Below are 23492 nucleotides of genomic sequence, written 5' to 3'. Positions count from 1 at the left end.
AAAGTGTAAAAATAAAAGTTATAAGTGACATAAACAAGAACTGCTTTTTTTTCCTATAGCAAGTCTTTTATTATAGGAAAAAATGAACACGTAAAAAAAAAAGTGCACATATTTGGTATTAACCCGTTCGTAACAACCCCAACTATAAAACTGTAATATTATTTTTCCTGCACGGTGAACACCGCAAAAAAATAAACGAAAAACGATGCCAGAATCACTATTTTTTTGGTCACCATCCCTCGAAAAATATACAATAAAAAGTGATCAAAAAGTCGCATGCACGCCAAAATAGTACCGATACAAACGACAACCCGTCCCGCAAAAAAACAAGCCCTTACACAGCTTTTTTGACTGAAAAATAAAAAAGTTACGGCTCTCAGAATATGGTGACACAGAAAATAATTTATTTTCTAAATAAGTTATTTTATTGCACAAACGCTGCAAAACATAAAAAAAACCTATACATATATAATGGTATCACCGTAATCGTACCGACCCGCAGAATAAAATATAATGGTCATTTATAGCCCAGGATGAACGCCGTAAAAAATAAAAATCATTGTCAGAATTGATGGTTTTTGGTCACCTTGCTTGCCGAAAAATGGAATACAAAGTGATCAACAAAATCGCATGTACCCCAAAATGATACCAATGAAAATTACAGATTGTCCCGCAACAAATAAGCCCTCGCGCAGCTCCGGTGGTGAAAAAATAAAAAAAGTTCCGGCTCCCAGAATATGGCGATGCAAAATGTGCAGAGCGTTCTAAAAGCGGATAGGATCGGGCGCCATTTATAAGTGCGATACTGGCCACATATCTGCAGATTATAGAAAAAAGCAGAGGATTGGAGCAGCACTGTGAACAAATGCCTGACTAGGCTGGTGCAAAGCTTCAAAAATAAAGGAGTGACCTCTCCTTATGTGTTAGATATCCAAAAAAGAGAACGTGAAGCAGCACTCAAAGTTAATTTATTCATCCAACATGGAACCACAACGTTTCACCTCCTCCATGAAGGCATTTTCACTACTTGAAAATGACTTCATAGAGGAGGTGAAACGTTGTGGTTCCATGTTGGATGAATAAATTCACTTTATTTGAGTGCTGCTTCACGTTCTCTTTTTTGGATATCTGCAGATTATTATGGCGCCCCCTCCCTTCTGAGTCCTACAGCGTGCCCAAACAGCAGTTTACGTCCACAGATATGGCATCGCCATACCCGGGAGAACCAGGTTAATATTTTATGAGGTATTTGTGGCACAAACTGGGCACAACATATAGTGCACTAAAATGGCACATCAGTGGAAAATTTTAATTTTCACTCTGCACCATCCGCTGCGCATTAAAGCCTTCGCGCACCATGACTTAATAGCATGTCGTGGTGTGGGGGGTGATATATAGAGCGTCTCACGCACTGATCCCGCGCCATAAACTGCGGGTGTCCGCTGTGTATTACAGCTGATACCCGGGACTAACGGACAGAAACAGCATTCGCGCTGTTAGAGGAGCCTGTAAAAATCACAATATACTGCAATACATTAGTATTGCAGTGTATTCTACCAGTGATCTAACGATCGCTGGTTCAAGTCTCCTATGGGGATTAATAAAATTTGTGAAAGCAAAAGTTATTATTAGTGGAAAAAATGAAATAAATATTTAAAGTCCAAAAATAAATCCTTTTTCACATTTTTTCTCTAAAGTAATGTAAAAAAAATACACATAATTGGTATTGCTGCGTCCGTAAAAGTCCAAGCTATTACAATATACCATTATTGAACTCGCACGGTGAACGCCGTGAAAGAGAATTTTAAACGCCAAAATCGCAGTTTTTTGGCCACCTTGGCTTTACCGAAAAATGTAATAAAAAGTGCTCAAAAAGTCTTATGTACGAAGAAATGGTACCAATAAAAACTACAGCTCGTCCCGCAAAAAATAAGCCCTCACACCACTCTATTGACAGAAAAATAAAAAAGTTGTGGCTCTCGGAAAGCAGGGAGGAAAAAAGAAAAAGCAAAACATGGATCAGTTCGGAAAGGGTTAATTACTTTCTAATGATAAAACATTTATGACCACATGTGGGATATTGCCGTACTCGGGAGAAATTGCTTTACAGATGTTCGAGTGCTTTTTCTCCTTTATCCTTTTGTGAAATTGAAAAAACTCAACATTTTAGTGGAAATAATGTTGATGTTAATTTTCACGGCCTAATTCTAATAAATTCTGCAAAAGATGTGTGGGGTCCAAATGCTCACTATACCCCTAGATAGATTCCTTATGTGGTGTAGTTTCCCAAATGGGGTTACTTTTGGGGGGCTTCCACTGTTTCGGTCTCTCAGTGACTTTGCAAATTCGACATGACACGCAAAAAGTATTCCAGCTAAATTTGAGTTCCAAAAGCCAAATAGCGCTCTTTCCCTTCTAAGCCCCAGTTTATTACCACATATGGGGTATTTATGTAATCGGGAGAAATTGTTTTACAAATATTGGGGTGCTTTTTCTCCTTTATTCCTTGTAAAAATTAAAAATGTCTAAGTTCTTACAGAAAAAAGGTAGATTTTTACCTTTACAGACTAATTCCAATGAATTCAGCAAAACAACTGTGGGGTCAAAATGCTAACTTTACCCCTAGAAAAATTCCTTGAGGGGTGTAGTTTCCAAAATGGGGTCACTTTTGGGGGGTTTCCATGGTTTTCCTCCCTCCAGCGCATTGCAAACACGACACAGCACTAAAAACTATTCCAGAAAAATCAGAAATCAAAATGGTGCTCCTTCTCTTCTGAGGCCTGCTGTGGGTCCAAACAGCAGTTTATTACCACATATGGGGTACTGCCATAATCGGAAGAAATTGCTTTTCACAAAAAAAGTAGTATGTGAAGGTGAAGATGAAAATCGAATTCAAATAAATTTAGCAAAAAAACTGTGGGTTCAAAATGCTAACTATACCCATAGATAAATTCCTTGAGGGGTGTAGTTTCCAAAATGGGGTCACTTTTGAGGGGTCTTAACTGTTTTGGTACCACAAGACCTATTCAAACCTAACATGGTGCCTAAAATATATTCTAAAAAAAGGAGGCCCCAAAAACCACTAGGTACTCCTTCTGAGGCCTGTGTTTCAGTCCATTGCTGCACTAGGACCACATGTGGGATATTTCTAAAACATTTTTTCTGTACCACAGAAGGTATTACAAATGAATTTTCCAAAAAAAAATGAAATTTGTAAATTTCACCCCTACTTTGCTTTTAATTCCTGTGAAACGTCTAAAGGGTTAAAACACTTTCTGAATGCTGTTTTGAATACTTTGAGGGGTGCAGTTTTCAAAATGGGGTGATTCATGGGGATTTTCTAATATATAAGGCCCTCAAAGCCACCTCAGAACTGAACTGATCCCTGAAAAAATAGACTTTTGACATTTTCTTGAAAATATGAGAAATTGCTGTTAAAGTTCTAAGCCTTGTAACGTCCTAGAAAAATGAAATAATGTTCAAAAAACGATGCAAACATGAAGTAGACCTATAGGAAATATAAACTAGTAAGTATTTTGTGTGGTATTAATATCTGTTTTACAAGTAGATACATTTAAATTTAGAAAAATGCAAATTTTTTCTAATTTTCTCTAAATCTTGGTGTTTTTTACAAATATTGAATTTATCGACCAAATTTTTTTCCCTAACATAAAGTACAATATGTCATGAGAAAACAATCTCAGAATCACTTGGATAGATAAAAGCATTCTGGAGTTATTACCACATAAACTGACACATGTCAGATTTGAAAAATCGACTTTGTCCTGAAGGCCAAAACAGGCTCAGTCCTGAAGGGGTTAAGTAGTAAGTTCTTTTGTTTGGACCTGGTAGACCAAAAGTGCCATGTTAGACATTTGAGCCTCTCTTATTGGAGAGTATTGTGCCTCCTAAGGGTATGTTCATACACAAACTCAAAAACGTCTGAAAATACAGTGCGATTTTCAGATGTTATTTTTAAGCCACTCGTGATTTTTGCAGCGTTTTTTTACGGCCGTTTTTGGAGCTGTTTTCAATAGTCTATGAAAAACGGCTCCAAAAAACGTCTTTTTCGCGGCCGTTTTTTTTTACAAAAAACGGCCCGTCGGAACAGAACGCCGTTTTTCCCATTGCAATCAATGGGCAGATGTTTGGAGGCGTTTTGCTTTTGCTTTTTCGGCCGAAAATAGCCTGTGTGAACATACCCTTAGGCTGAATTCACACAACAGGGTTTCTTGGCCGGGTGCCGGCCGTTCATAAATCGGCCGGCACCCGGCTGCATTAGGAACAATCCCGGCCGGGGATTGGGGATTCCGCTACAGGAGAAGTGCGTGACTGCACTGTCCATATATGGACACAGCGAAGTCACTCACTTCTGCAGCGGAATCCCCGACTCTATGGCCGGGGATTCCGCTACAGGAGAAGTGAGTGACTACACTGTCCATATATGGACACAGTGACGTCACTAACTTCTGAAGCGGAATTCCCGAGCTGTGGCAGGGAATTCCTCTCCAGGAGAAGTCCGTGACTACACTGTCCATATATGGACACAGCGATGTCACTCACTTCTGCAGCGGAATCCCCGACTCTATGGCCGGGGATTCCGCTACAGGAGAAGTGAGTGACTACACTGTCCATATATGGACACAGTGACGTCACTCACTTCTGAAGCGGAATTCCCGACCTGTGGCAGGGAATTCCTCTCCAGGAGAAGTCAGTGACTACACTGTCCATATATGGACATTGAAGTCAGTGACTTCTCCTGGAAGGGGGGGGGGGATGGGTGCAATCTACAGGGGGCTGTGTGGCATCACCTACAGGGGGCTGTGTGGCATCACCTACAGGGGGCTGTGTGGCATCACCTACAGGGGGCTGTGTGGCATCACCTACAGGGGGCTGTGTGGCATCACCTACAGGGGGCTGTGTGGCATCACCTACAGGGGGCTGTGTGGCATCACCTACAGGGGGCTGTGTGGCATCACCTACAGGGGGCTGTGTGGCATCACCTACAGGGGGCTGTGTGGCATCACCTACAGGGGGCTGTGTGGCATCACCTACAGGGGGCTGTGTGGCATCACCTACAGGGGGCTGTGTGGCATCGCCTACAGGGGGCTGTGTGGCATCGCCTACAGGGGGCTGTGTGGCATCGCCTGCAGGGGGCTGTGTGGCATCACCTACAGGGGGCAGGGTGGCATCGCCTGCAGGGGGCTGGGTGGCATCGCCTGCAGGGGACTGTGTGGCATCGCCTGCAGGGGGCTGTGTGGCATCGCCTGCAGGGGGCTGTGTGGCATCGCCTGCAGGGGGCTGTGTGGCATCGCCTGCAGGGGGCTGTGTGGCATCGCCTGCAGGGGGCTGTGTGGCATCTCCTGCAGGTGGCTGTGTGGCATCTCCTGCAGGTGGCTGTGTGGCATCTCCTGCAGGTGGCTGTGTGGCATCTCCTGCAGGTGGCTGTGTGGCATCGCCTGCAGGTGGCTGTGTGGCATCGCCTGCAGGGGGCTTGGTGGCATCGCCTGCAGGGGGCTGGGTGGCATCGCCTGCAGGGGGCTGGGTGGCATCGCCTGCAGGGGGCTGGGTGGCATCGCCTGCAGGGGGCAGGGTGGCATCGCCTGCAGGGGGCTTGGTGGCATCAAATTTAAATGAAATTCATTTGATTTTAAAACGGACAGGGAAAAAAACGGATGCAAATCGGGTCCAAATCGGCTGGTAAAAACGGCAACACGGCCCAAAACGGAATCGTAACGGATGCAAATTGGCCGGGAAAATCGGCCAAAAACGGCCGATTTTCCCGCTCGGACCCGGTCGTGTGAATGAGGCCTTACAGTAATGTAGTCACATACTATTTGATTCGTATATTAAAACTTTGTGTTTTAAATAAGACAGAATAACTATTGAATCTGTTGCACAGAAGTAAAAAAAAAAACTATTATTCGTCAATATTTACTAGTCAAATACAAGCGCTGATTTTAACCCCTTCCTGACCATTTTTACGGTCGTTTTTTTCCTCCCGACTTTCCAAAAGCCATAACTTTTTTATTTTTTTCATTAATCTAGCCGTATGAGGGCTTGTTTTTTGCAGAACGAGTTATAGACTTCCATGGTACTATTTATTGTACTATAAAATGTAGTGGGAAACCGGAAAAACCTATGTGTTGGGTGGAATGGGATTAAAGAAACAGCGATTCCTCTATTTTTTTTGGGGGGGGGGGGGGTTTAGGTTTTCCAGCATTCACCTCACCGTGCAGTAAAAACGGCATGTTAACTTTATTCTGCAGGTCAATACGATTACGGCGGTACTAAATTTTATATGCTTTTTTTTTTTTTTTTAATGTTTTACTACTTTTACAAGTAAGAAACTGGTTGTTTAAAATAAAATTAGTGCTTTGTCGCCATAATTAAATTTTTTTTTCCATCGATTGGGTGGTACGGGGGCTTATTTTTTGCAGGGCGAGTTGTCGTTTTGGTGCCATTTTGGGTTCCATACTCCGCCACCCGACCTCCGCCGTATAGAAATGGCGCATGCCCGGAAGGGATTAAAGAGAACCTGTACCCCATCGGGACATGTTTGTTTTAGTAAATACTTATAGTTCTCATGAAATAACTCTGGGGCATCTTTTCTTCTAATCTTTTATTCTGCATTGTGCCGTTCCTCCTTTATTCCTTGTAGAAGTTTATGAATAAATTGGGTGTTACCACTTGGGAGCGTGTCCCTACATATACTGACACTGTCCAATCCGTGCTGACAGTCAGTCAATTGGGGATGTCCCTACATTCACTGAGAATGGTAATGCCCAGTTGTCAATTTATTCACAAATTTCCTGGAGGAATTACAGAGAAACGCCACAACGCAGCGTTCTAAGAAAAGATGCTCCAGAGTTTTTATTACATATGTAATAAAAGTAGTTACTAAAACAGACATTTTAGGAGAGGTAATAGGTCCTCTTTAAAAAAAAATCAAGTGTTGTTTTTTTCGATCGATCATTTTGTGGACTTAAAGCAAATTGGCCATTAACTTGTTAAATAAAAATATAAAAAATAAATTTGATATTCTAAATGTGTCTTTGCTACAAGCGATCATCCTGTTTTATACCGCTGCTATCAAGTACAATATTTCTTATAAACTGCTATGGCATCACTTCTTATTGCTTTGACCTTCTAAACCTACATTGTGAGACAGCAGATAACACTGTACACTAATGCTGGACTCCATTTACTATTGAGCTCTAGGTTTGGGTTTAATGATGATGCGTTTTATCTGGATTCCCGAGTCGCACATTCCACATTTGCTACATTTTAACAGATTTAGTTGCTGTCCCTGTTCAGGCCTGGTTACCCGGCAGATGGGAGGGGGTGTGTGTGTGCCTGACTCCATGCCAGAGGAGGTGGCATCATCCGGCAGTACAGACAGCTGAAGCACCTGCTCCTCCCTCCACCTCCTCCCTTTTTTTATGTGCGATGGAGAGGCTGCAGTGAGCTGGCTCTGGGTGCAGAAGCTGAAGAGGAGACGCGATGGTTACACCGGCCCAGCCCTTGTGTGCGAGCTGCGGCCGGACCGTGCAGCCACTGTCAGCATGACTGAGCCCTCTCTGCGTCCCCACTGTTCGGTGCTCAGCTGCTTTGTGAGTCTCCTAAGCTTCAGGAGGTGGGAGGGTGGGCTTCTTCTACATGGTAGAGATCTCAGGGTTGGATATCTGCTGGGGGAGGGGGTTGATAGGGTGCTGCTGGAGACCTGTGCACCCTCAGAGCAGGATCTGAAACCGGGTACCAAAGTGCAGACCTAACCTATAATTTTTGAATTCTACGCCATACAAGGGTCCTTAGACTTGGCATGTTATATCGACCAGGCCACCGCTGTATTCTGCCGTGAATAGTTGTGGAAAATCTTTGTTAACCACTCCCTTTCAGGGGATACCCTGCTTTTAGATGTGCCATTGTGTTTGTGTGCCTGCTATTGTACCCACTGGTGATACCCGTTATGCCAGTGAGGGGTGTGTGCAAATATCAATGACCATAGTCATAGGATGCAATAATACTGGACCCCGTGTGAGTGTTTGAAGGTTTATGGACAAGGGAGGTTTTAATTCCGGAAAATCTTTCAGCCGGTTCTCGCATATCCATTCCCAGGGATATTGTGTTCTTCTTTTTCATGATTGACTTAGCTGAAAGTACGTTTTATTTTAATGGTGCAGAGGTTACCTGTCTAGGCCCAGTGATCTCAAACCATCTGTCTGCCAAGTACATCGTCACTTGTCATTTGGCAGGTTGTGCGATTTGGATGTGGTCCGGATGGAAATGATTGCGCTGCAAACCCCTCACATATGCTGGTAGAATAAGTGGGTATTTGATGTTTCATGGTACATGGATAAATCTGCTCTTCTTCTTTTTCTATTGAAGTGAGGAGGTTAGTTTTTACAGAACTTTTAATTATGCTTTCTTTCCGTAAAGCTTATAGATCCAGGTATGTAGACAAGCCTAATTCTGGAATCTGTTATATAGCCACGTAAATACATTCTAGAAGAAAAAAAAAGAGTGCTACAGGTATGGTTTAAGAATAGAGGACATCTATTTGGCGTAACACTTGGGGGGGGGGGGGGAGTATACAGTATAAACTATATAAAACTTGTTTTCACTCCACTTTCATTTATTAATAAAATAATAAAATAAAAAAAATAGCATCTATTTTTAAGGTTATTCGTCTTTACAGGTTATAATAGTTCCAAAGCAAATGAACCTTTACAATCTCGTCCCATTCCCCTCCCCTTTTGCTTCTTCATTTTTATGTTTGACAGCATAGGGTAGGAGGATGGAAGAAGGACTTGTGGGAGTTTAGATCAGTGGCAGTACATGCGGTCAGGAACACCTGCACAGATTCATTGCTAAAGACCAAAGGCTGGGTTTATGAAACCAAAAATGTCCAACTTGGGCTTCGTTCGCATCTGCGTCAGGGCTCCGTTCCGTTACAGCGTTTCGTCGAAATGGAGCCCTGACTGACACAAACGGAAACCAAAGATTTCTGTTTCAATCACCATTGATTTCAATGGTGACGGATCCGGTGCCAATGGTTTCAGTTTGTCTCCATTGTGCAAGGGTTCCGTCGTTTTGACGGGATGAATAGCGTAGTCCACTACGGTCTAAACAACGGAAGTCTTGCGCAACGGAGACAAACTGAAACGGATCCGTCACCATTGAAATTAATGTTGATGGAAACGGAAACCTTTGTATCAGTCAGGGCTCCGCTACCACGGAAAGCTCCATCGGAACGGAGCCCTGACGCGGATGTCAACGAAGCCTTAAAGTGGGTCTTGATAATCCCTTCCTCCAACCGCTGATTGACACTTTTTTACCTACGTACAGTAAGGCCCCATGCACACGTACGTATTTTTGCAGGTGAATTGCGGTCCCGTTAATTTCAATGAGCCTATGCACACAACCGTGGTTTCCACGGTCCGTGCGTTGCCTGGGAGCCTGGACTGCAAAAAGATAGGACATGTCTTATTAGGGCCGTATTATGCGGTCCTTCTCGTTGAAATGAATGCACAGTCCAGTATATATATATCAGATTTCTTTAAAGCTGCTTCCGACAGCAGTATAAAATCAGACCACAAACGGAAACATAAATGTCCTTTCAGGCAGAAAGTAAAAAATAAAATACATGTTAAAGTGTAGCTCCAGTTGTACTCTCCTGCCTGAACTTACATTGGGCACAGAGCAAAAACCCTGCATGCTGGATGGTACAGTTGTCGTGGCAACTGCACAATGCTCCGAGAGTATCGTCTACAGGTCCAATTCTAATTAATTAGGACCTGTGTGCGTGATACTCTCCGGGCATCATACGATTGCCATTATTGACCGTTATACCACCCTGCGTGCAGGAGAGTACAACTGGAGCTATACATCAATCTCACTAGTCTGCAGGATTCGTATACACCAGTGGATTTCGTTCTAGAAATTCTCCAGCCAAAAGAAAAGGCCGTGGGGCAGTTTTATTAATATTTTCAAAAATAAAGAGGAGACAGGCAGAAGATGTGCAAAATTTCTCAGTGACGCTGTGTGATAGATTTGGACCATGGTGACATACATGTTAGGCCACTGTTTGTTCGGCTAACTTTAGACCAGTATTTTGCTCTAAATTTGTTGCATTTCTGGACTCCACTTAGCCACTCTTCCATAAGGCACTAAAAGGGTCTTAAACACGAAGCAAATCTATGCGTGCCAGTTTTTATGTGCAATTTGCAGCGCAATTCTGGGGCATTTGCCATAGTAAATCTAGCCAAAGTTTTTCTTTTCATTTTATAGTTGTCCCATACAGCCACCCTGTGCTCGGGTAGCTCCCTTTTTTACTTAAGCACCATGGCTTCACGTTGTTTAGGAAGGAGTATGGAAGTGACCTTCCCACCCAGGCTCCCAGGTCATTCCCAAGGCTGGGGCTGGACATAGACTTTTTTGTTTTGTAGTGAGTGATAAATCGCTGTCCATAGGATTGAATTGAGCAGCTACAAAATCGCTCCAGTCAAGTGTGTAGCTCTGTAATTACAGCATGCAGCGATTAAAAATAAATCGCTAGCAAATCTGACTGGAGTGATGTTTGAAGAGACTTTCAAGCTACTCAATGCATTCCTATGGACAACGATTTATCACTAAAACAAAACAAGTCTAGATCGAGCCCGAGCCTAATTCCTTGACCCAAATTCCAGTTATTTAAACCAAACACTCGGTAATCTATTGTTACTGGTCCATGCTATTTCCAGGCTCCACATCACATAAACAAGCAACCTGTATGATACCTGCACATAATCAATGACTTTTTCCTACTAGATTACTACAGAATCTGGGGACTTTTTTTCCCCTTTTTGATATTATGCACAGTACTATTAATCGAGAAGAATAAGCGATGGAAGAAAATGGCCCTAGAACCCTTTTAGTCCTGAGGATGCAGATATAGTTGTAACCGGGAAAAGAAGACACCGAAATGTACAAAATGCCGTCTGTTAATTGCGCCGAATTTTTTTTTTTTTTTTTTATTGCCCAGCCCTACTCTACGTCATCCTGATAAGAATACAGCGTGCGCTCCTTTCAGCTTCCATTCTGAAAGGAGCACTGCACCCGATTGTTGCCCTGGTAAGGATCCACTGTTGTAGTTGTAAAGGGTTGGAGATGTTCATTCATATTAACCTTATTATCAGATGATTACAGACTATTATGATATTATAATAATGTGCAATCTGGTCTCCAAATTACATGTTCCCTATTATTTCAGTAAGGACACGAGCAGCTTTGCTTCCAGGGGAATCTAGTTTTTTATATGCCCGATCTTTTATTCACTGCTGTACAGGGACAGGGCCCTTTTACACGGGCCAATGATTGGGTGAACAAACCTTAAAAAGAATGTCCAGGCACAGACCGTTTTTCATACTGATGACCTATCGACAGGTCCAAATACATTCCGAACGTGGCTCCTTTTTTAAATAAAGCATACAAACACCGATTGACATGCTGTTATGGCTTGTTGCCGGTGTAAAACCAGGTTTACGCTGCCGCCCCGAAACACATTAGACTGTCGGCCTATCCCGACATAATTGTTGTTTATGGCCAACTTTAGTGGTTCTCATTGCTGGCTTCCTCCAAATTCTTCCACACGACGAACTTGTATGGGGTGTTGTTATGGTTCCATTGCACCTTTTGTAAGCTTTCACCCGGTCTAGTAGAGGGAATAATTAAAGTAGTTTATACAGTAAAAGAAAAACATTGTATGTTTTTAGTCCTTTTTGTTTCAAATCTGTACCCTTTTTTTTTAATTTTTTTTATTTAATAGAGTACAAAGCATTCAGTAGAGGCATACAAAGTTTTAAAAGGAATAGTTAATAAAAATAGCAATAGACAATAACTGCGAAAACGCATTAAAGGTAGTTATTTGGGCCTCTTCACATCACGTATTGAACCTTCGTTTAGCGTGTACGTCGAGAAAGCTCCCTCTGTAAGACGTGTCCATAGAGCTCTATTAGGGCACGGCCAGACGTGGCGGATTTCCTCCGCAGCTGTCCGCATCAATGCCGCACCTAATCCGGGTTGCGGATTACGGCTGCGGATCTGCCCAAAATGTGCAGTAAATTGATGCGGACTAGCTGCTGCGGACTGCGGAAAAAGTGCTTCCCTTCTCTCTATCAGTGCAGGATAGAGAGAAGGGACAGCACTTTCCCTAGTGAAAGTAAACGCATTTCATACTTACCGGCCGTTGTCTTGGTGACGCGTCCCTCTTTCGGCATCCAGCCCTACCTCCCTGGATGACGCGGCAGTCCATGTGACCGCTGCAGCCTGTAATTGGCTGCAGCCATCACTTAGACTGAAACGTCATCCTGGGAAGCCGGACTGGAGACAGAAGCAGGGAGTTCTCGGTAAGTATGAACTTCTATATTTTTACAGGTTGCTGTATATTGGGATCGGTAGTCACTGTCCAGGGTGCAGAAACAGTTACTGCCGATCGCTTAACTCTTTCAGCACCCTGGACAGTGACTATTTACTGACGTCTCCTAGCAACGCTCCCGTAATTCCGGGAGCCCCATTGACTTCCTCAGTCTGGCTGTAGACCTAGAAATACATAGGTCCAGCCAGAATGAAGAAATGTCATGCTAAAAAAGCAAGACGCATCTGCAGCACACATAACATGTGCATGACAGCTGCAGACTTCATTGTGGAATTTAGAATCTCCATTGAAGTCAATGGAGAAATTCCGCCATGAGTCCGCAACCAGTCCGCCACTGCTCCGCAACAGACAGAGCATGCTGCGGACACCAAATTCCGCTCCGCAGCCTATGCTCCGCAGCGGAATTTTACTCAACGTCTAAACGAACACTTCTAAATTAAAGTGGAAATCAATGGAGAAACGGCTCCGCTGCGGATTAACGCTGCGGAGTGTCCGCAGCGGAATTCAAGTGAAATTCCGCCACGTGTGAACCCAGCCTTAACCCAACGGAGGCAAAAAGTGTCCTTTTGGCCTCAGTTGGGCTGGTATGCATCGGTATACCTTTTTGTTTGGAGGATGGAATAACGTAATTTACTATACTATTCCATCCTGAGGAATCCCACAAAATAAAGTGTGTGTGTGTGTGTGTGTGTGTGTGTATATATATGTGTATATGTATATATATATATATAATATATATAAATATTTTTTTTTAACATGGGAGCTTATGTGTGATGGATACCACTGTATGGCACCCATCACCGATATACGTTAAACATATACCTTGGGAAGCTTCCCTAAGGTCTGAGTCCGCAGGCAGAGAATCAGGTAGCGCTTGTCCCAGGAATCCCCTGATGTCACTGTCCATGTATGGACAGTGATATCAGGAGCTTTTAACTACGGTGTCCCTGGCCAGAGCATCGTAAGCGCTCTGGCAGGGGACTCCGGGACTGAAGAAGCCCCTGTTGGTTCTGTCCATATATGGACTGTGACTTCAGGGGCTCCCTCCATTAGTGGAATCCCCAATCTGGCCAAGGATTCCGACACCTTAAAGGGGTTGTCCACTTTCTGAAAATTGATGCCCTATCCACCGGACAGGTCATCAGTGTATGATCTATTCATGTCTGACATCCAGACCCTGCACCGATCCGCTACTCTGGCTGCCTCTGTGCATCGGATGTTTGGAACGGGATGCAGTAGTTGGAGCCGCAAGCAGATGGCTCAAACCACTGCATAGCGTCCGTTCGGCAGAACTGCAGCTCTGCTCCTATTCACTTGAATAGGAGCAGAGCTGCGGTATTGCAGCTCGGCCGTTATTCTTTGACCGGAGCCATCTGTGCCTGGAGACAGCCGAGTGGTGGATCGGTGTGGGGTTCGGGTGTCGGACACACACCGAACATATACAGATAACCTATCCAGTGGATAGGTCATCAGTTGTCAGAGTGGAAAACCCCTTTAAAGCTCCTAACGTCACTGTCCATATATGTGACTCTGGCTGGGGACTCCGTAGTTGAAAACCCTGACATCACTGTCCATACATGTGCTCGTCCATACATGCAGAGTGACGTCGACGTATCCCTATACAATGGGATACGTTGCTACCTTCGATTTGGAAGGGAGCTACGTGGTTTGTTTAAATTAAGGACAGGGTCCTTTGCGAAAAACTTTCTTTTTATTTATGATGTCCAATAGAAACACTGCTGATACTGGGATTGGTAGGGCAAAGATGGCAGGGGAGAGTGTGCAACCATGCCACGTGCCTCTGTGTATATATTGATTGGGGTTGGATTTATAGTAGGAAGTTTCAAATAAGCTGTTGGATTGCTATAAGGCCTGATTTACACGAGCGTGTTAAACGTCCATGGGAAGGCCGTTGAAACAGCGTCCGTCCCATCGACCTATGTAATTCAATGTGCCCGTTCACACAGCCGTTGTTTCAACGGACCGTGTGAAGGGTCCTTGGGAAAATAGGACATGTCCTATCTTTTCACGCATCCCTCCATAGACTCTCAACTATGGGGGATGCATGACATCGCGTCGCGCAGCGCTGGGCACGGATGCACCTCGGACGTGAAAAATGGCAGTTTTTCAAGTGCGAGATGCGCAGCACTCGTGTGAATCAGGCCTAAAGGGCATGACTAGTTTGGAGAAAAAAAAACTTTGATACCTATGATCCCCAGGACTCTAAAGAATTTGCCAGGAGAGGTTATCAAAGGACTTTTCAATGTGTAATGCTGGGGCTAGACAAAGACTTATTTTTGTAGTGGGTGATCAATGCATTCCTATGAACAGCAATTTAATAGCTTAAATCTTTTCAAAATCACTTCAGTAAATGGTTTTGTGTTTTGGTTTTTTTTCTGCCACATGCTGGGATTTTAGAGCTACTCACTTCTCATGATCAACTTTGAGTCTAGGTCTATCCCCGGCCTAAAATGGAAATAGAAGTGTTAGTAGTGTTTGCCCATTTAACCAGTTCAGTATTTACATTGGTCGGTTTTAGTCCTTCAAGCCTGCGCCATAGTATATTAATGGCACCGGCTTAAACTGGGGACGCTAGAGAGCAGTTAAAAGCAGTTTTCACACAGCGGCAGCTATTGGACCTGGTGACCATGTGACTCAGTTACAGTGAAAGTACAAAGTGCGGAAAAATATACAGAAATGAGTCGGGAAGTGGGAAGACTTGAAGAGCATAATTACAGAGAGCTTTTAGATGTAGTATAAGTATGGATTGACATTTTTTTTATATATCGCTTCCTTCACACTCTGGGTCACATCAAACATTCTCCCAAATATGGGTAAGTGCATCAGTTAGGCTTGATTAGGTCTTACATTACACATTTAATGCACTAGTCACTTTAAACAAAAATAAGCCTTTACATTGAGCTTCCTACACTTTGTTTTTGTGCTATTCTTAATTAAAGAGACTCTGTCACCACATTATAAGTGCCCTGTCTCCTATATAAGGAGATCGGCGCCGTAATGTAGGTGACAGTAATGCTTTTTATTTAAAAAAACGATCTATTTTCACAACGTTAGGAGCGATTTTGGTTTATTCTAATGAGCTTTCTTAATGCCCAAGTGGGCGTACTTTTACTTTCGACCAAGTCAGCGTTGTACAGAGGAGTGCATGACGCTGACCAATCAGTGACCAATCGGCATCATGCACTCCTCTCCATTCATTTACACTGCACTAGCGATATAGTTATATCACTATGTGCAGCTACATACACAAACCCTAACATTACTACAGTGTCCTGATAATGAATACACATGACCATCCAGCCTGGACGTCATGTGTACTCAGAATCCTGACACTTCTGACTCTCTTTTTTTTCTTTTTGTGAGATTCCGGCAAGTGAAAACAAATCTCGCGAGATTACGGAGCTAAACGAGATTTTTTTTAAATAAAAAGCATTACTATCACCTACATTATAGCACCGATCTCCTTATATAGGAGATAGGGCACTTATAATGTGGTGACGAAGCCTCTTTAAAGCCTATTTATACAAATGTATCCTGTATTGGAATCTACATTAATCTAGATATTTATACTATATATCATTTGTATGTACTCAATTTGATTGATGTATCTATTGGTGATCCAGATATGGACTTGTTTTAGATTCTCTATTATTGTATTTTTCTGATGTTATTAATAAAGATTGTCTATTTTTCAATTTGATAATTATGGACTCTTGTGTTCTCTAGTTTATAATATGAATTGTTTATAAGCACTGTGAAAAAAAGAGACCTCAAATGTGTTGTTTTTTTTTTTATCGGTTAACCCCTTAATGACCGGGCATGTTTGTACCTTAATGACCAAGCCAGATTTGTCAAATCTGGTATGTCTGACTTTATCAGAGAATAACTCTGTGAAAGTTTTGAATATCCAAGTAATTCTGACATTGTTTTTTCGTCACATGTTGTACTTTATTTTAGTTGTAAAAGTAGACTGATACGATTTGCGGAAATTAATAAAAAAATAGAAAAATTGAAGAAATTTTGTAAAAATTACCATTTTCCCCTATTTTTAACTGCAATATGTCACATATGTACACACATACTGTACAATTTTTTTAATTAAATATATATTTCTATCTCTTTACTCCATTTTGGCAGCACTTTTGAAAAAATAAAATAAATTTTCAGCAATTTAGAGGACTTACAAATTGAATAATAATTTTATAAATTTTGAAGTACATTTTGTTTTCCGGCACCAAGCCAGGTTTTCAGAGGCTCATAGGTCTCAGAGTGATGGAAACCCCCACAAATGACCCCATTTAGAAAACTAGACCCCTTAAGGTATTTACCTAAGGGTATAGTAAGTATTTTGACCCCACAGTTTTTTGCTAAATTTAATACATAGCAGGTGAAAAAAAAAATAAATTCACTTTTTTCATAAAAGTATCAGTTTGAAGACCAATTTCTTTGTAAAGCGACCATGAGAATGAAGAAACACACCACAAAATCTATCACCCTGTTTCTCCTGTTTTCAAAAATACCAACATTGTGGCCCTAATGCGCTGCCTGGACACACGGCAGGACCCAAAATGAAGGGAGCACCCGGAGGCTTTCAGGACTCATATTTTGCTTGAAAATGTTTTAGGCCCCACTGTACATTTGGAGAGGCTTTGAGCTGCCAAAACGATAGAAACTCCCCATAAACGACCCCATTTAGAAAACTAGACCCCATAAGGTATTTATTTAGGGGTATAGTAATTATTTTGACCACACAGTTCTTTGCTAAATTTAATGCATAGCAGGTGAAAAAAATAATAATTTCACTTTTTTCCTAAAAGTATTTGTTTGAAGACCGATTTCTTTGTAAAGTGACCATGAAAATGAAGAAACACACCCCAAAATCTATCACCCTCTTTCTCCTGTTTTCAAAAATACCCACATTGTGGCCCTAATGCGTTGTTTGGACACACGGCAGGGCCCCAAAGGAAGGGAACACCCGGAGGCTTTCAGGACTCATATTTTGCTTGAAAATGTTTTAGGCCCCAATGTACATTTGGAGAAGCTTTGAGCTGCCAGAACGATAGAAACTCCCCATAAACGACCCCATTTCGAAAACTAGACCCCTTAAGGTATTTATCTAGGGGTATAGTTAGCATTTTGACCACACAGGTTTTTCGCTAAATATATTGAAATTAGTCTGTAAGAATTAAAATGTACTTTTTTTCTGAAACAACATAGAAATTTTTATTATTTACAAGGAATAACGAAGAAAATGCACCCCAACATTTGTAAAGCAATGTCTCCCGATTACGACAATACCCCATATGTGGTAATAAACTGCTGTTTGGACCCACAGCAGGGCTCAGAGTGGAAGGAGCGCCATTTGGATTTATGATTTTGCTGGAATGGTTTTCGGTGCCATGTCGCATTTGCAATGCACTGGAGGGACCAAAACAGTGGAAACCAACCAAAAGTGACCCCATTTTGGAAAAACCTTCAAGGAATTTTTCTAGGGGTATAGTGAGCATTTACACCCCACGGGTCTTTTGCAGAGTTTATTAGAATTAGGGCGCGAAAATTAATATCAAAATTTTTTCCACTAAAATGTTGCATTTTCTCATTTTCACAAGGGATAAAGGAGGAAAAAAACAACCATTTTTTTATAAAGCAATTTCTCCCGAGTACGGAAATACCCCACATGTGGTCATACGTTTTTTCATTAGAAATGAATTAACCCTTTCAGGACTGATCCATTTTTTGCTTTCATATTTTAGATTTTCACTCCCCGCTTTCCAAGAGCCATAACTTTTTTATTTTTCCATCAATAGAGTGGTGTGAGGGCTTATTTGTTGCGGGACAATCTGTAGTTTTCATTGGTACCATTTTGGGGTACATGCGATTTTTTTTTGATCACTTTTTATTCAATTTTTTTGCAATCCTGAGCAAAAAACAGGAATTCTGACACCGTTTTTTTAGGTTTTTTTTTTGCGGCGCTCACCGTACGCAATAAATGACATTTTTACTTTATTCTTCGGGTTGGTACGATTACGGCGATACCAGATGTATATAGGTTTGGTCCTTTTTTTTAGCGTTTGCGCAATAAAATGACTTATTTATAAAAAAAAAAAATTCTGTGTCACCATATTCTGAGAGCCATAATTTTTTAATTTTTTAGTCAAAAAAGCTGTGTAAGGGCTTGTTTTTTGCGGGACGGATAGAAGTTTTTATTGGTACTATTTTCGGGTACATGCGACTTTTTGATCACTTTTTATTCTTTATTTAGGGAGCGGTGGTGACCCAAAAAATTGCGATTCTGTCGTAGTTTTTTATTGATTTTTTTTGGGGTGTTCATCGTGCGGGAAAAATAACATTATAGTTTTATAGTTGGGTTCGTTACGAACGCGGTGATACCAGATATGTGTACTTTTTTAACGTGTTCATTTTTTTTCTATAATAAAAGTCTTATTATAGGAAAAAAAGCATTTAGTGTTTATAGAACTTATAACTTTTATTTTTACACTTTTTTTTAAAACATTTTTATTCCTTGTTTTTACTTTTTTAACTTGTCCCACTAGGGGACACTTAGTCTTGCAGCTTTGATCGCTGCTAGAGTACATTACACTACACACGTAGTGTAATGTACTCTAACTGTCATTGTGACGTGACTGTCACACTGACAGGAAGCAGAGGAGGAACGGCCGGAGGCTGTTCCTCCGAGGCTTCCGTGCATGGCAACCCGGAGGTCATTATCTGACCTCCGATTGCCGTGACAAGCATCGGTAGCCCCCACGATCACTTCGTGGGGGCTGCTGATGTGCTTCAAACCACTTAAATGCGGCGACGGCAATCCGTCGCCGCACTTAAGGGGTTAACTGCCGAAAGCAGCGGCGATGGTCCGCTGTCCGGCAAGACTGATGTCTCAGCTGTCGGGGACAGCTGTCAGCGCGGGTCTGTCACTCTGTGTTTACACAGAGTGACAGTTTGAAATGCGGACGAAAATGTACGTCATGGTGCGGGAACTAGCAGGCGACCATGACGTACATTTTCGTCCTTGGTCGTTAAGGGGTTAAAGGTTTTTTATTTTGTTGCTTTTGAGCTATAATTTGACGGTCCCAATTCAATGGACATTAAAATTAAGTTTTTACAATGACTCATTAATATTTCCCATGGTATTTTAAATTTTTTATTTTTTTTTAAAGGGTGAAGAGCCCCCCAGCCTGGAATATATCCAAGCAAAGGATCTGTTCCCACCCAGGGAACTGGTGAAAGAGGAGGATAAGTTACAGGTAAGATCTTTACCAATTACCTCGTCCATTGTACATGACCAACACATGTAAGGGCTACTATTACTACAATCCGGCAAAAGATACAAGGTTTGAGCACTATTAATCTGTATTGTCATATATGTTAATCACAATGTATTATGCATACGATTTTATCACTTTATACCCATATTTCATCGCATGTCCTCTGGTGGTGCAGACTGGGGATCAGTCTGATGGAATTTTCCTTGGGTTTCTAAATTATTATTATTATTTTTTTACACGTGTGCCCTGTATTTACAGTAAGGTAGTGGAGTGGTTTGATCATTTATTAAAGTTTTAATAATTTACCCAAGATACCATTTTCTGAAAGCAGAGCAAGTCCTCTCCTGCACAGCACGTTAGTGTTAAAGGGATACTGTATTTAGAAATCAAGAACCAACAGCAGAAATGTAACCGGGAAAACTGGGTTTATTTCCTCCTGGTTCTCTACATCTTCAGTTGAAGGGTGAACTAGCCAGATTTCCATTTCAGACCGAATAGTGGGAGAAGGGTTATGCCAAGGCAAGATGCTTCCCAGCTAGAGATGAAGCTGTGTTTATCTATGGCTTTACCTGTCTTCATGTATATTGATTCACATGCGGTAGTATTGGAGAGGAGTAAAGATAGGTGAGAAAAATAAATGCCATCTTGTACATCTAATAGAATTTTCTCTCTAATCTTTCCCACTTTTGAATTGTGATATGAGACTTCTGAAGAAACTAGAAAGAGCAAGAACATGCAAAACACAGCGAAGGCTGCTGCTTCCATTTTCCAAAGACCCTCTGAAAATTGAAAGTTGAAATCTGGTTGCTATGGGCAACTACTCCCTTTTGCCTTGCACTCATTTGGGTTAATCCCCCCGCCCCCCATGTGTACCTTGGTTTCAGAGACACTTTATTACACTCCAGAAATGAATTGTTTATACTATTAATTGTACAAGTTGCTATAAGGCAAACTACAGTGGCGCCAACAACGTAAGACCGACCTGCTGCAGATACTAGGAGGTATCCTTTTCTCTAACAATAGAAAAAGGTATTTTTCTAGCTAGGGCTAATAGAAAAAGGAGTGGGTATATCTGACAGTGAGAGCAATATAATTGTCCCATTCTTTAAAGGGTTGTTTTGGGTTTAGAAAAACGAATGCTTTCTATCCGACTCGATTTGTGAATAGGCTGTGTGTTATATTGGATGCATCATTCAAGTGAATGGGTCTGCGCTGCAATACCAGACACAGTCCATGGACAACAGTGGCGAGGTTTCAAGCAGAAAGCAGCCTCGTGTGTTCTACTCGCGCAGCTCTTTATCATGCAAAATAGATGCCCAGATTGAGAGGAAAGCTGTGCTTGTCAAATCCTAGGTTTTCAATAAACACGTGTTACTCCACACTAAAAATGTATTATGCTATACCGCCAAATATCCATCCCAAGTGCTGTGGCAATTCGTCACATCTCTTGAAGTAAATAAACTGGTGTACTACAAATGCCACAACTCTTATCTAGCAGATCTGTGTATTCCCTATTCAGTAGTCTGCTTTATGAGAAGAATGGCTTATATTAATGTTCTAGGTCGTGTGACATTGCAGCAGTTCTGTATTTTTGTGCTCTTATTGCTTTAATTACAAACGTTCTCCTTTTGCGCTCCTCTCTTACTTATTTAGGCTTTCTGTGTATTGATAGTCTTTTATCATAGTAGTAGACATCCAGATACACAAGGGCCAAGCAAGAGTGTATTTCTATTCTTGGCCAGTTTTATATTGTTAATTATTCATGAAGTGTGTTCTGCTGTGGCCATACAAATAGGGAGTAATTGCCAACATAAAGATTCTAGCTCGTGTGCTTTCTGTGGTACTAAAAAGGGACACCCGAAATAAACGTCCAAAATTTAAGCTCGATTTTGTTCAGTTTTCAAAGGAGTTCACTAATGCCACATAGCGGAGACCCCCAGTGATTAGCAGTAATCCGCTGCCCATATGCCAAATATAGTTATCAGCAGAACGATCTTTTGGCCATCAGCTATCCCCCCGACTCCCACATAAAAATGCACCCACAGCCTGACAAATTTACTATATTTTACGCCAGAACATAGGCCACCTACATAATGCTCATCATATTCGCATATTTATAAAATGGAAGTTGCACAGTAGGACAGTATTGGTAACAAATGTATTGTCTGTGAGATCTCCGCAGAAGACCACCTCTTTGAGAGGACAAGCCGCCGCCCGTTTAGCGTTTTACATTCTAGTCTGTCAGTGGCCGTCTTTAAAAAGATCAATTCTGCCTTTTTTTTTTTTTTTGCTAGGACCTATTTGTGATTGGTTTACCACGTAAGCTGACCATACACATACGTTTTAGGATCGACCAGAATGCAGCCAAGCAGTCGTACGTCGGATCAATCATACGAACCGTCAACATGCCAGACTAAACTGGCAGATCGCAGACCTAGTTAAAGGGAGAGGGCAGCATAAAGTTGCGAACAGGTTCTGCCGATTTAAACAGAAGTGTAAAACAGAGTGGGCTTGCGCACAGTGATGGCTAAAAACGTCTAGTTTCAGCCGACAACAGCCGGAAAAAATCCAACATGGCAGATCACTTTTGGCGGACAGCAGTCTGTTTTTGGCCATTGCAAACTATCGTTTCAATTTTGAACGATCGTCTGAAATGGTGACTTTAATCTTTTGTGTATGGCCAGCTTTACTTGACCCACCCCCCCCCCCCCCCCCCTGCTGTGCCCATGAGATGCAGCACAGGATGGCAAGGCCTAACAGAGGAGAGGAGGGAGCTGCCAGCTTTTAATCTCTCCTTTTGCTTCCTCCTTACCAGTGCTGATATATCCACTGATTGACTGCAGCGCCTTTACTGGAGGAGGGGAGGGGAGCTGCCAAGCTCTGACGTCTTTCTGCATATGAGCAATTGCATTTTGATCATGTTGTGAGATCGTAGCCTTACAGACGAAGCACATGATTTGAATGTGCTTCAACTATAATAACCGCATGCCGAAAACCGCGGCAATTTGTGGTAAAACATTCATTTTTTTACTGTGCGGATTTCACAGCAATTAAGAAGCACAGGAAAAACACTACAAAACTCCAGGCTTCGGGGAAACAAAATGAAATGCAGTGGGAAAAATGTCTTTTTTTTTTTTTTTTGCACCCAGGTACCTTTCCAAGTGCTGCCAGGCGAGAGCGTGGAGTATTTAGGAAGCGCCAATGATGCTGTCATAGCAATTTCCAACTACAGGTTGCACATCAAGTTCATAGACTCTGTCATCAATGTAAGTCATTGTTAAGGTGGGCAGGGGCTGTAATAGTCTATGGGTAAAGTGGAATTTTAGTTGAAACTTAGTTACAAAATCTTATTAAAGAAGCACAATAGCATCTGTGTTGTAGACCCTCATTCTGCATTTGTAAGGACTTTTATGTAAAAGTTTGCATGGCCACTCGCTTAATGAAGAACTCAATGGACGCTCAGTGGCTTTGTTTGGGGGTCCAGATCTTTATACTTGTACATTGCCTCATTATGGCACACCTGAAAAAAATGCAGTCACAGCACAATATTTAAATTGTTGATGCTTTTGCAGGTGCCTTTAAGGATGATTGAGACTGTGGAGAGTCGTGATATGTTCCAAATGCAGATTATATGCAAGGACTCCAAAGTGGTCAGGTAAATCTATTCATGTATTGTGTATTTGCTACAATTTCTTTACTTCACTACATGACGTTTAGTGCAGATCTGCCCTGTGGTTTCAGTTTTATAGCAAAAAGTGCTGGATCTGTCT

At 41.9% G+C, this 23492-nt stretch overlaps 1 protein-coding gene across 2 annotated transcripts in view; it reads left to right on the top strand.

The window, feature by feature from the left end:
- MTMR4 (myotubularin related protein 4) overlaps window positions 1-23492 on the top strand; it is an 81037-nt gene that overhangs the window by 31047 nt on the left and 26498 nt on the right. The window contains exons 1-4 of one of the 2 annotated variants that reach the window (XM_075854097.1): window positions 7426-7613; window positions 19615-19701; window positions 22872-22988; window positions 23295-23377. In XM_075854097.1, coding sequence (XP_075710212.1) covers window positions 7443-7613; window positions 19615-19701; window positions 22872-22988; window positions 23295-23377 — 458 coding nt within the window. In that variant the 5' untranslated portion in view covers window positions 7426-7442. Of the gene's footprint in view, window positions 1-7425; window positions 7614-19614; window positions 19702-22871; window positions 22989-23294; window positions 23378-23492 lie in introns of those variants that run through there. The other variant, XM_075854098.1, reaches the window with a different exon arrangement.

This window comes from Rhinoderma darwinii, chromosome 2, assembly GCF_050947455.1.
Source record: "Rhinoderma darwinii isolate aRhiDar2 chromosome 2, aRhiDar2.hap1, whole genome shotgun sequence".
Classification (NCBI taxonomy): domain Eukaryota; kingdom Metazoa; phylum Chordata; class Amphibia; order Anura; family Rhinodermatidae; genus Rhinoderma; species Rhinoderma darwinii.
Note: the sequence above shows the minus strand (reverse complement) of the source record. Positions and strands in the feature narration are given on the sequence as shown.